This window comes from Durio zibethinus, chromosome 3 (genome assembly GCF_047325235.1).
Source record: "Durio zibethinus cultivar Kanyao isolate XHJ-2024 chromosome 3, ASM4732523v1, whole genome shotgun sequence".
NCBI classification, from domain to species: domain Eukaryota; kingdom Viridiplantae; phylum Streptophyta; class Magnoliopsida; order Malvales; family Malvaceae; genus Durio; species Durio zibethinus.
In genome coordinates, this window is record NC_143164.1 from 10861995 (window position 1) to 10875928 (window position 13934).

Below are 13934 nucleotides of genomic sequence, written 5' to 3' on the forward strand. Positions count from 1 at the left end.
AAAAAAATTTTCCTAAAAAAATAATTTTGCCTAGATGTTAGGGAGTTATTATTAATAAATTTTTATAAAAAGAAGTATATAAGAATTTTTTTAATTAATTTTCAAAAATCATTAAAATCAAATTTGCTCCGAAAATTCTCCTAGATGTTGAGAATTTTTAGAGATGTTCTTATTTTCTTAAAAACGAAACCTTAAACACTAATCCTAAAAATCCAAAATCCCTTAAATCTAACCCCATAAAATCCGAAACCCCTAAAATCCAAACCTTTAAATCAAAATCCTAAACCTTCCATATCCTAAAATTCAAGCCTTAAAATCCTCTAAACCTTAAAACCAAACCTTCAAAACTTCTACTCAAACCCTTACTCAAAACCTTCTGAAAATCCTAAGAATACGTGTGAGAATCCCATTTAAAATTATTTGTTCTCGAATGCTGCCTAGATGATGGGATATTTAGAAAACTTTATTTCATTAAGTTTTTCATACGAGTTCTTAATTTGCTTTAATAATAAGATTAATGAATAAAAAGTATAATAGTAAATTGAGCTCTTAAATATAAACAGTCACACTTAAGCTCTGTCTAGATGTTAGAGAGTCGGGGTGATCTCATTATACTTAAGAATCCAACTTTAAAATTGTATCTTATCCTACATAACATTCATTGACATACATACATTAGCATGTTATTATTAGAGATTATTTGTATTATTCTGTCTTTAATTTTTATTTACTACTTGGTAATAAAATATTTTATAATAAAAAATAATAATACATTTTAAAATTTTTTTTGATATTATAAAATAAAATAAAAATAAAAATAACATTCCGAAAAAATAATTTTTAATACTCTGCCTAGATGTTGAAGAGTCACCAACAATTTTTTATAAAGAGTGTTATTTCATTTTAAGGATTATTGTGTTAAATCTTAAGCGAAAAGAGTTATTTTAAATTCTGCTTAGATGTTAAAAAATTTTAAGATAATTTTTTAATTTAAAAATTTTCTTAATATTTCTAAATAAAAACTTTAGCAAAAATAATTTTTAAAACGAAAAGAATTAGTATTAAATTCAAGTCAAAATCATTTTTATCCAACACAAAAAATAACGCATAATTAAATGGTACCAATTTATAAGCGTTATGAGGGTACTAATTTTTCTCCACATGTAACCGACTCTCAGACCCAACCTGATTTTTTGTATATCAAAATTTATTTTTTTAATAAATTTTAAACCCATTTTTATAGTTTTATTAAAAAAATAAACTTTTGGATGACTAATCAAACCTTAATAAAGATTGATGATGACTATTCCCTTTTATTTTTTTCGATTTTAAAATCCATTACGTCTGACGATCCCAAAATTATTATGACAAAAATAAAAAACTAAATAAAAAATTTTAAAAATAAACAAAAAAATAAAAAATAGAAAATGAAGAAAGAAAGATGCCACCTCTATATGTTTTATATATAAATAAAAAAGTGTACATATTTTACATCTAACTCGTATATATATATATGTAACTTGAATTTTTTCTTAAAACGTAAAATGAATGCATACTTTACAATACACATCTCAATGAAGTCAACAATAATTTCCCAGTCAGAAATATCTGATCATAACAAGTATTTTTGTTTTGACTAATTTTCACCAAAAATTCTAATAAACACCTAATTCACGGCGAAAATGGGACCCAAAAAGGCCCAAAAAAAAAAACTGAACGGCCATTTTTCTTCTCCTAACAACACACTGTATCCTACCCCTCTGTTCCGTTGACTCGTTCTTTCCACGACTCGGCTAACATCGACCTTTCCCCTCTCGCAACATTGAAAAACAAAGGCTCACCCCATTTCCCATTTGCTTCCTTTTCTCTCTCTGTCTCATGGGCATGGCTGCTCCTCCCTCTTCTCTTCTTCTTCTCATCTGATTTTTCTTTTTCCTTAATGGATCGAAGTCCTCAAGCAGTAATAGCAGCGATTATAAGCTTCTTTTTAGTATCTTTAATCTTATCTTTCATTATCTTAATCTGCAAATCAACCAAAAAAACCACCCGCCCAAACCCTCCTCAAACCCGATCCTTAACCGGAAACCGGACCGCCCCTAACCCACCCGACCTCACGACATGCGACAGCGCCGCCTTCGACCCTTCTCTCAACCGTCTCGACATGGCGGAACTCGCCGCCGCCACAAAGAACTTCTCCTCCGACCTCATCATCGGCGACGGAAGCTTCGGCTACGTTTACAAAGCTACTCTCTCTAGCGGAGTCACCGTCGCTCTTAAAAAGCTCGACCCGAATGCTTTTCAGGGGCTCCGAGAGTTTCGAGCTGAGATGGAAACCCTAGGTAAGCTTCGCCACAAAAACATCGTTAAGATTCTGGGGTTTTGCTCGTCGGGTCTTGATCGGGTTCTGATTTATGAGTTTATTGAGAGAGGGAGTTTGGATATGTGGTTGTACGATGAGGAACAGGAAAACTCGGTTGGCCGGTTACCCTTATGTTGGGATACGAGGAGGAAAATAGTCAGTGGGATAGCAAATGGGCTGGCGTATTTACATGGCCTTGGTACGCCCATTATCCATAGAGATATCAAGGCTAGCAATGTCTTGTTGGATGACGATTTCGAGGCCCATATTTCTGATTTTGGGCTCGCTCGACAAGTCCAGGAAGCCCATTCACACGTGTCCACTCAAGTAGCCGGGACAATGGGTTACATGCCACCGGAGTACCGGGAAGGGAACACTGCAGCCACAGTTATGGCGGATGTTTACAGTTTCGGAATATTGATGATCGAGATTGCCACACAAAACCGGCCCAATTGGCCGGTGAGGTTCGAAGGGAAAGACGTCGGACTGGTTGAGTGGGCTAGAAAAATGATGGCCCAAAATCGACAGATAGAAATGGTATATCAAAAGATTCCAAGGAAAGGCTTAATTGAAGATGAGGTGAAGGAGTATTTCCGAATTGCATGTATGTGTACTAATGAGGTATCCAAAGAAAGGCCTGCCATGAATCAAGTTGTTGAGCTGTTGAATCAAATTTCAACGTGAATTTCCAATTAGTTGGTAAATGTTCTCCCTTCATAAGAATGTTGGTATTGTTTTGTTTATGGTCTTGTCTTTCTTTAACAGGGGTGAGATCATGTGAAATATTTAAATAGCTTATAAGCATTAATTAGGTATAATATTCGCCAAATATATATATATATATATATGTGTGTGTTTATATTTTCGTACAAAGTAGTTATAGTATGATTATTACAATATTCATCAAATATATATATTTTTATATTTAAGGAATATAGGATGTGTTTGATATATAATAATATGATAAGATAAGACAAAATGATATTATAAATAAAATTAAATTAAATAATGTCATTTTATCTTGCGTTTGATATATGCAAGAATTAAAATAAGATAATCTATTTATTTGTTAAAATTATCATTTTTAAAAATTTGTACAATTTAAATTATTAATATAATTTTTAAGAGTATAATATAGCATGTAAGTTTAATTTTATAAATTAAAAATAATCTTCTTCATTATAGGAGGATTGAATTATCTATATTAAGAAGATGATTAATCTCTTTGTAATCTTATTTTTTTCTTTAAATACAAATCAAACATAATATAAAATGATTATCATTCTATCTTATCTTATCAATTATCCTGTGTACCAAACATGATTATAAAGAATGCATTGTAAATGTTGAAATTTAAAATTTAAATCTTTTAAATACCACATCTTAAAAATTATTACATAAACAAATTGAATTAAGTTTGAGCTTATATTAGCCAAACTGTTTAGGTCATATTTAGTATATAAAATTATGGTAGGATAAAATAATATGATATTATAAATAAAATTAGATTAAATAATATCATTCTATCTTATATTTGATATGTATAAAGATTAAGATAGGATAATTTATTTATTGATCAAAATTATCCTTATCAAAATTTATACAATTTAAATTATTTATATAATTTTTAAGCGTATAAAAGAACATATAAATTTAATACCATAGATTAAAAATAATTCTCTTCACTTTGGAATGATTGAATCATCATATACTAAGAGAATGATAATCCTCCTTATAATCATATTTCTTTCAATTAGATACAAATCAAACATAATATAAAATAATTATCATATTATCCTATCTATTAACTTATGTACCAAATATGAGCTTAATATATTGGTTAGCAAAAGTTTTCCCTAAGTTGATGTTTGTAATTTAGCATAAATAGAATGGAATCATTCTTTTTTTTTTTTTTTTGGTGATGGATAAATAAAATAAACAGAATAAAACTTCTTATTGGCTCTTACAATCAAACTTTGTGTATTGGACACTATACTTATCTTTGCATTAAATGGTGAACTTCATTTATTTAATGTTGGCTAAGTTGTAGAAATTCAACTTGGTACCATTTTTACCGGTAAGGGTTGTTAGTTTTGTAGTTACCTTACCAGCAAAGTTCTTAGTGGTATAATGAGTCTAACTCTAATTTCTACCATTAACGAGAAACTTATCCTTTTTGCCTCTAAATCTGTTGTTGCTAACAGCTTTTTCATATTCATAAAATATTCATTATAAGGATGCAAAAGATGAATTAATAATTAATTTTTTATTTTGTAGATACTTGATTTTGATTATTAATATTTTATTTTTTTAAAATTTCTTTAAAGTTGATAAAATTGAGGATAAGTCAGAATAGGTGATAAGGTTGTTCTAATGAAGGTTATTTTAAGGAATAACTATTCATGGAACAACTTTTTCATAGAATAGTTATTTACGAAATAACTATTTAAGAAACAACTCTTTCATGGAATAACACATTCATGAAACAGCTGTCCTTAGAACAACTTTCTTAAAGAACAACAGCAACTCCTTTATCGAAAACTTTTTCACCAAAAATTGCTTCATTAATAGTTGTTTTTACAAAAGATGCTTCACCAAATGTTACTTCACTGAAAAAAGAAGTGAAAATAACTCTGGAATATGATAGGGTTTTAGGTTAATTTCACTATTAGGATGTTCTAAAGAACTTGGCTTGATGGATTAGATATGAAGATAGTTAAAAGATTTCCTCTTAACCTTACCTGAAATATGAATGCTTTTTTCCTTTTTTTTAGAATAGATAGTGAATTTCTATGTTTACTATGCTTATCACCAAAAGCTAATTAAACTCTCATTAACCAATACATTAACACCTTTTGTAATAGCCAATTCAATCATTATTCACCATTATTTATATTTAATACATTAACACTTTTTATAATTGTCAATCTCATCATTGTTACTATTTAATGTTCAAAATATATAATTCCTATTCTTAAAAGCTATAAATAAGAGTTTTCACAATTTATTGAGGGACTTTTGGAGACTTTTGGTAAACTTACTCAATTCTTTATGTAATTTTTTCTTCTTAAATCCTTTTCTCAGTCTCATTATCTTCTCTGCTCAATTTTGCTTCACCACCTACCACCACATGTTGTTACACTCAATATTTTAGGGTCTACTCCAATCTTCCTCTCTATCCTCTCTTGGCATATCCTATTTTACTTGTTTAAAATGTTTTTTTTCCCCTTAACAAAAAATCTTTGTACATTTTGGCAACTTCACTAGGGAAGAGCACTTGCATTAAGTAAAACTTTACTGGAGGCATTTGCACTACCAAACGACATGAACAACTTTGCCAACTACGAAAAATTCTAATGCCATAAGAATATTCAATGGTGGAGCAACAATCTGGTTAGAACATTTACTCTTTCATATTAGAAGTTTAATCAATTACAAATATTTAATCTCTACCTTTTATTATTTTCAGCTATCTATGTATTTCTTTACTATTATTATTGACTGCATACACATTTAAAATTTTCAATCAATTGAAGAAAAAAACTTAACGAGAAAAAAATGAAAACCTTGCATTATTCCAACAAATGTCTATTCTATTGCATACTCCTTTATCAAATATTGCAAAAGTGATGAAAATGTTTGTCTTTCTATAACTTTAAGAAAAAAATCATTACCCTAAACTTTGTTAAGAGTTATCTTTAATTGTACATAAGATTAATCTTCAAAATCAAATTGAGATACAAAGTTGATATAATCGTTGTGTTAAATCCATTTTTATTGGCCGTAATTTAACACTTCCTACTTTGAATAAAATTAATCTCCTTGGTATAAATTGAGAAAAAATTATCTACTTAATACATAGTGAAGTTTGATCTTTTTTTTTTTTTGGGTTGAGAATTCACCTCCCTAATATGAAATTAGGAATCACTCATTGGTTGCAGTCTTATCACTCATTCTTTGATCGCTACTTTATTGTTAATGCTTGCTATCAAATGAACTTTTTTAGCACCAAGTTAAGAATTATCTCCCAATTGAAAATTGTTTTTTGGCTACAGCAATATCACTAATTTTTTGGCCATAACTTTATTGTTTATACCTGTTATTAAATTATCTCCTTTGATACCAAGTTGAGAATTATCTCTCTTATAAATTGAAAATACGGTTATTAGTCGTAGCTTTATAGTTTATTTCTTGGCTCAATCTCTTAAGTACTATGATGTAAATCATTTTGAAACTTTTTGGTCGCAGCTTCATCACTTTTATTTGGATTGAACATCTCCTTTGTATTGGGTTGAAAAGTTATCTCCACAATATAAAGCAGAGAGTTTTCTTTGGCCTCACACACAATTATATTAGTATTACTATTATACTCCTTGCCTACTTCATAAGTTGAGGTATTACAATTACAATGCAATGTTAATATTATTAAGTCTTTTTGAACATCAAAGTTGAAAAAGCTCACGAGTACTACATATACATATTATTATATCACATATTTTTTATATGCTAAGAAGTTCACCTTGTTACGAAAACAATCTGCATATGAAATGCTTAAAACTCTTTGGAATATAGTGGAGCAAAAATGTATAGTGCATACATATGATGATACAAATTTGAAAGAATAGTTAATTCTAAACTTGAAAATTTTCCTAAAAAAAAAAAAAATCTTCTTAAAGAGAGTTAAACATCTTAAATCTTACTATTTTATTTAGTTTATGTACAAAGTTCTTCCTATAAATGTTTTATGGCCTTGCATTATTTTTGTCTCTATCAAATATAAAATATTTCAAAAAGAAAATCATTATTTGTAGCCTTGCATCACTCTCATTTATAAGCTTTTCTTGCAAAAAAGTTAGATGTTATGGTTATTTGAGTCTCTTTTATAACTTATGTAAAAAGAAAATTTTGTGCTACTCTCATACAAGTTCTTTTTGAAATCCAGTTGATTATTAAGCTATTTTATGCTACTACATTACCCCTATATATAGAAACTTAAAAAAAAAGTTACTCATCCAATCAATGTTCTTGATTTTTTTGAATTTATTAAACCATAATTGCCCTTCTACTAAGAGATCTTCACATGATGCTGTATTTTTCTTCATATCTAAGCTGCATTCTTGGATTTTCAGCTTAAATATACCCTGTTCAACTCAGACTGCCCTTTTGGGTTTTCAATTTGAATTATCCTTTTTTTTTTTAGTTTTTTAAGCTAAGTACTTTTTTACAGCATTTGAATTTATTAGGTTGGGCAAACCATTTCCATCCATTTATGTCAAAGTCAATGCCCTAAGAAAAGCTTTTTTCGCAACATATGGTCTTTTCCAATTTGGTGTCTACTTTCCTTGATTATTATGCTAATTTTGGAAAATCCTTTTTAGAACTAACTTCCCTTCTAACAATTGATGAGGACGAACCATTTATCATGTGCTCACCTAATTTTTTTTTGGTATAACTAACTATAGCAAATTGTTGTAAACTTTTTCTTTTCAATGAGGTCTAATTGCTCTAGTGACTTTGGATCCATTTTGTTTATTGTAACTTAATCTCCATTAAAATTCTGAAACATGAGATTTCTACTTCAATTGGCAGCATAGTTTCCATCCCATAAACTAATTAGAATAGGATGACTCTGGTAGAAGTGTAGATTGATGTTTTGTAAGCACGTAAAGCAAAAGGTAACTTCTCATGTTAATCTTTATAAATGTCAATTGTCTTTTCCAAAATCTTTTTAATCTTTTTATTTGTAGCTTTTACTGCCCCATTCATCTTTGGACAATATGATGTTGAATTATGATGCTTGATTTTGAACTGAACACAAACCTCATTCATCATTTTGTTGTTCAAATTTCAAGCATTATCAAAAGTAATCCTTTTTAAAAGTCCATATCGACATATTATTTTTTTCTTTAAAAACTTGCACATCATTATCTAGGTCACGCTAGCACATGATGTAACTTCTACCCACTTTGTAAAAGAATCAATAATCATAAAGACTAATATATGCCCAGTTGAAACTTTTGGGGTATTTGGTCCAATGGCATCCATGCCTTACATCAAGAATGGTCAATGAGGTGCTAAAACATGCAAATTGGTTAGAGGAACATGAATCTTGTCTACATATATATACCATTTATGACATTTTCTAGCATAATCAATGCAACTATTCTCCATTGTCAACTAATAATATCCTACACTCATGATCTACTTAGTCATCATATGCTCATTGGCATGTGATCCACAAATCCCATCATGCATTCCTTTAGAATTTTCATTGCCTTAGTTGCATTTATGCATCTAAAGAGTATTTGATCTAATAGTTGCATTTATGCATCTAAAGAGTATTTGATCTAACCTTTCTTGTAAAGAATGTTTCCATCAAAGGAAAAGCTTATAGCCATTCTTCTAATAATCCTTTTATCATTTTTTGTTGTATGTTTTGGGTACTATTGACTCTTGATATATTGCAGGATGTCAAACTACCATGGTTTCCCATCAATTTCTTTTTCAACACTTGAGCAATGTGCTAACGAATCTTTCACATCTAATATGATGTGCTAGATTTCAATTTCTACATCTAACTTGATCATGGCTGCCAAAGTAGCTAACGCATCAGCAATTTGATTTTCTTCTCTAGGCAAGTGTTCAAATTGAATCTTTTCAAAGTGCTTGATAACTCATAAATATACTTATGATACTGGATTAATTATGAGTCCCTTGTTTCCTATTCTCCTTGTAGCTATAAGTAACCAAAGCTAAATCCACATAAACTACCAACACTTTAACTTTTCTTTTGATTATTGCTTGTAACTCCATAACACAAGCTTTATATTTAGCCACATTATTTGTAAAATTGAAATTCATTCTTACTGTAATGGGATAATAATTTTCATTAAGAGATATAAGGATTGCCCCAATTTTATGCCTTAAAGCATTTGAAGCTCCATCAAAATACATTTTCCAAGGTTTCTTAGTAGGCTCACCTTCATCAATATGGGAAACAACCATCATATCTTCATTAGGAAAGTAAAGTTTCATTGATTCATAAACATCAATAGCATAATCTATAAGGAACTCGACTATTGCACTTTATTTAATCACCTTCTAGTTTACATACACAATGTCATATTCAAACAGCATAACCTGCCTCGTTGTAATCCTCTTAGACAACGAAGGCTTCTAGAAAATGTATTTACGAGGGTTTAACTTTGTTATAAGCCATGTAATATAGTATAACATGTACTGCCTCAGTGTTTGAGCTGTTAAAGCCAATGCACAATACATCTTTTATAGTGATGAATACTTATACTCATTGTAGACATCTTATTTTATTCGAAAAAATTTGACGAAATTGAAGTAGGCCTTGATCGAAAATTACGTTTGAATAAAATTTTGGGCTCAAAGGATAAAAACTTGAAAATCTTAATTTTAATTTTGACTTTAATTTGATCTTAACTTTAATTTTAGTTTTGATTTTAGTTTGATTTTGATTTTAATTTAAAGTAAAAAAAAAAAAAGTCAAAACTAAAGGAAAAACGTGAGAGATCTTTTGGGTCTTGATTCAATTGAATGCTAAGATTTATTGATCAATTATGAGTTTGGGGCTTAATTCATGCAGAAAATCATACAGAATCTGTGAAATCTTAGATTCAATAGAATTAAAAATTTTCAAGTTTGAAGGGATTCAATCCCTATAAGAGGCACCTATAATCTGCAAAGCAAAAAGGGCAGTGGGGAGAACAGAGGCAATTGCGGCAGCAATTCAGGAATTGATGAGATACAAAGGCAATTATCCAGCAACTTCCAGAAGCAATCAACCAGTAGCGCAAGGAGAGGAGTTGAACAAAATAGAGAGACAAGAAACATTCAAACCCTTTTCAGCCAACATTTAACAGTCAATCAGAAAAACCCAACCGTCCAAAATCAAAGCCCGGTTTCCTAACCATCAACCATCAGCAATTCAAACCCAGAGAGCGCAGGTTGAAGCATTAACAATTGCAAGAAATCAAATTCAGTAATTCAGGAGCAACACAATTAGCAGACAGGAGATGCGTGGAGCAAGTTTGCTGGGTTCCAGGTAGAGAAGAAAAGAGAGGAATCGGTGGAAGTTCTTTGGGTGGTGGCTGTAACGATAGGTATGGCAGAAGCTCAATGTTATGTGGATTGGGGAAGAAACTATTGAGAAGTTGAAATTTTGGAATTTAGACACTGAAAACGAAATTCAAAAGGGGCTGTTGAATTGAACCTTTTTGGTTCTGTGAAGAGAAGATGGTCAAAACAGCCAAATTTTGAACCCAGCCAAAAGAATCAGCGTGCGTGGAATTTTGGCCCATGCTAATTGATTTGGTTAGCATGGTTTTATTGTTTTATTGTCACGTGTCTTGTTCTGTGCTTTATTATTATTATTTTTTTGTTATTATTTTGTGATTTTAAAAAATTTTGGTAAGATATTAATTGCATGATTATATATTTAATTACATATTTTATATTATTAATTGTATGATTATATTTTTAATTATATATTTTATATTATTAATTACATAATTATATATTTAATTGCATATCTATTTACATGATTATTAATATATTTATTTACATGATTATTTATTTATTATTATTGCATGATTTATATTTATTGCATAATATGATATTATATGTTATTAATATTATATTTAATTGCATGTTTTTGTATTTATTGTGTGTGCATACTTGTATGGTTATTCATAATTATTAATATATTTATATAATTATATTTGATTTCATGACTATATATTTGCATGAATAGTTATTAATATATTTGCATAGTATTTTATATCATTGCATGATAATTAATATATTTGTATGACATTCTTACATGAATATTTTAGCATCATATAGGCATTATATTATTACATGATATTTGGTATGATTTATAATATATTTGCATGATTTATTGCATGGTATGATTTAATATTTATTGCATGATTGCTTAACATTTTGATAGAATTTTTGTGTCACAATGTTTTGTAAATAAATAAAAGGATTGGGATTGATTTATTAGCATGGTAAAATCATCTTTGATAAGGCTTAGGTAAGATAATATATAATTAATTTGGTATTAATTTTGGGTGTAAAAGGGTACTAATACCTTTCCTGCACGTAACTGACTCTCAAACCTTAGTTCTGTTGATGTAGATCAAAACTTTTTCTTTTTAGAGACCTTTAGCTTAGGCTTAGGATAACCTTAAAAATAATAAATTCACATAGGTGGCCAATCACACATAGCTAAAAAAAAAAAACTGATGGCAACTCCATATTTTTGTAGCTAATGGATAGGTTTTCCAACCTAGACATTATGATACTCATAATTAGTGAATTTCTTATTCAGATAGTAAATAGCATTTTTTTTCTGTTGGTTTGATTTTGTTACCCCAACACACATCCTATTGAATTCTTGTACATTGTCAAACACAAAACCAAAAGTTTTTTTTAGACAAGTGGTACTAACACAAGTGGATTTAAGGTATTCTTTCATTTTATCAAACGCATTTTGGCATTTATTATTCCATTCACTAGAATTATTTTTGCGAAAAAGCTTGAAAATAAGATCACACTTGAAAGTAAGCTGAGTAATAAAATGAGCAACATAATTCAGTCTCCCTAAGAAACCTTATACTTCTTTTGGCATGCTCAAAGAAAATAGATTCTGGATGGCGTGTATCTTGTCTGGATCTACTTTGGTTTCTTTTTCACTATCCACAAAGCCTAATGACTTTCCCAACTTGGCACTAAATGTGCTCTTAGTTGGTTTCAACTTGAGCTAAAATTTCTTTAATCTTTAAATAACTTCTAAAGGTCAACAACATGATCCTTTCTATTGCTAGACTTTACAATCAATTCATCCACATATATTTCTATTTTTTGTGCACTATATCATGGAAAAAATTTACCGTTGCCCGTTGGTAAGTAGCTCATACATTTTTTAACCGAAAAGGCATGACTTTGTAACAAAATGTGCCTTATATTATTGTAAATGTGGTTTTCTTCATGTCATTTGGAGCCATCTTAATTTGATTATAGGATGAAAAGCTATCCATAAATGAAAATATCGAATGCTTGGCATTGTTATCCATAAAAGTATTGATATAGGGTAAAGAAAAATTATCTTTTGGACTTGTCTTGTTCAAATCTCAATAATCCAAGCACATCTAGACTTTTCCATCCTTTTTGGGAATTGAAACTATGTTAGCTACCCACTTTAGATATTTGGCCACCTCAAAGAAACCTGTATCATACTTTTTCTTTACTTTTTTTTTTTTTTTTATCTTTGAAGCATTTCTAGCTTCATTCATCTCAATTTTTGTTATAAAGGTTTACATTCAGATTTCAAAGGCAATTTATGCCTTGCAATCTCAGTATTAAGCCTAGACACATTATGATAAGACTATGCAAACATGTTCATATACTTATGGAGCAGATCCTCCAATAGTTTTAGGCGCAAACAATTACAAAATTAGCTCATATCATTAAATGTTTTTTGATTCAAGGATAGTTGGTAGCTTTATAACCTTCTAATTCTTCAGCTCTAAGCTTGGATGACAAGGATACATAAGTAAATCTTAACCATGGCTTTTCATCATTCCTTCATTTATCATCTGAATTGAAAGTTTAGAAAAAGCTTCCCTCATGTTCAACATAAGTTTCCCACTGGAAGCCTCAGGCAACTTTCGATAGATGCATCCTCATAATGGAAATATATCATAAAAGGTAGGGAAAAAACCATATGTTTAAACTTCGGATCGTATCCTTTAAAACTTGTTATCTTTTTCTCCTTTTTCTTGTCAAAACTTTTCATTCTTCATTCTTTGGTTGGCTTATATCCTAAGTCAACCTTTTTCTTATGATTGACTATTAGAAATGGCTTCTTAATTCCTTTTAGGTTTTTCTTTAGTCTAGCTTTAGGATGCCATCTTTTTCCAATAGTTTGATTAGTGACCATTTTAGTAGTTGTGGACAAATGTGAAGAATATAGCTTAGATCTTTCACAAACATATATAAATGGCATTAACCAGCTCAAAAGATCTATAAGAGCATTATAATGCCTTTTCCATGGCTTCTACATATGGAGCAGTTATAGGTTAGGACATTAACAAATCTTTTTCTCTTGATATACACACAAGCTTTGTATTGATGATAAATTTAATCTTTAGTGAATAAGGAACAACACAAGCTATGTGGATCCAAGGTTTTCCAAACAAATAACTATATGCCAGTGAAATATCCATAACTTGAAATTTTATTTTAAAAGTGCATTGTCCAATTTGTAGAGGCATTTAATATCTCCTATGACTTGTTATCAGGTTCCACAAAGGCCTAAACAATTATATAAGTAGTCTTTATATAAAAAATGTCAATAGGTTATCTAGTTAGTATAGATATAGGCATGTTATTGAAGAGCCATTATTGATAAAGACTTTTACGTTAATATGGCTTTTGTATCTGGTAGTGATATAAAAAGCCTCGGTGCTTCCTCGACCCTTTGAAGGATTTTATCATCACTGAATGCTATATAATTTGCCATCACTAAGTTGTCGACAAG

The 13934-nt window shown here is 29.7% G+C and overlaps 1 protein-coding gene across 2 annotated transcripts; it reads left to right on the plus strand.

Moving 5' to 3' along the window:
• The first annotated feature begins 1437 nt into the window (after positions 1-1437).
• LOC111302039 (leucine-rich repeat receptor protein kinase EMS1-like) lies at positions 1438-10851 on the plus strand. 2 transcript variants are annotated; one of them, XM_089758435.1, is made up of 2 exons: positions 1438-3058; positions 9975-10851. In XM_089758435.1, the coding sequence occupies exon 1, from the start codon at positions 1940-1942 to the stop codon at positions 3041-3043; it is 1104 nt and encodes a 367-aa protein (XP_089614561.1). In that variant the 5' UTR covers positions 1438-1939; the 3' UTR covers positions 3044-3058; positions 9975-10851. The 2 variants fall into 2 exon arrangements, with proteins under 2 accessions (XP_089614561.1, XP_022753715.2); XM_022897980.2 differs by lacking the exon at positions 9975-10851 and adding an exon at positions 8827-9115.
• Positions 10852-13934: the final 3083 nt, after the last annotated feature.

Coding starts and splice junctions, on each gene's coding strand:
- LOC111302039 (XM_089758435.1), top strand. CDS start 1,940: ATGGATCGAAGTCCTCAAGCAGTAATAGCAGCGATTATAAGCTTCTTT.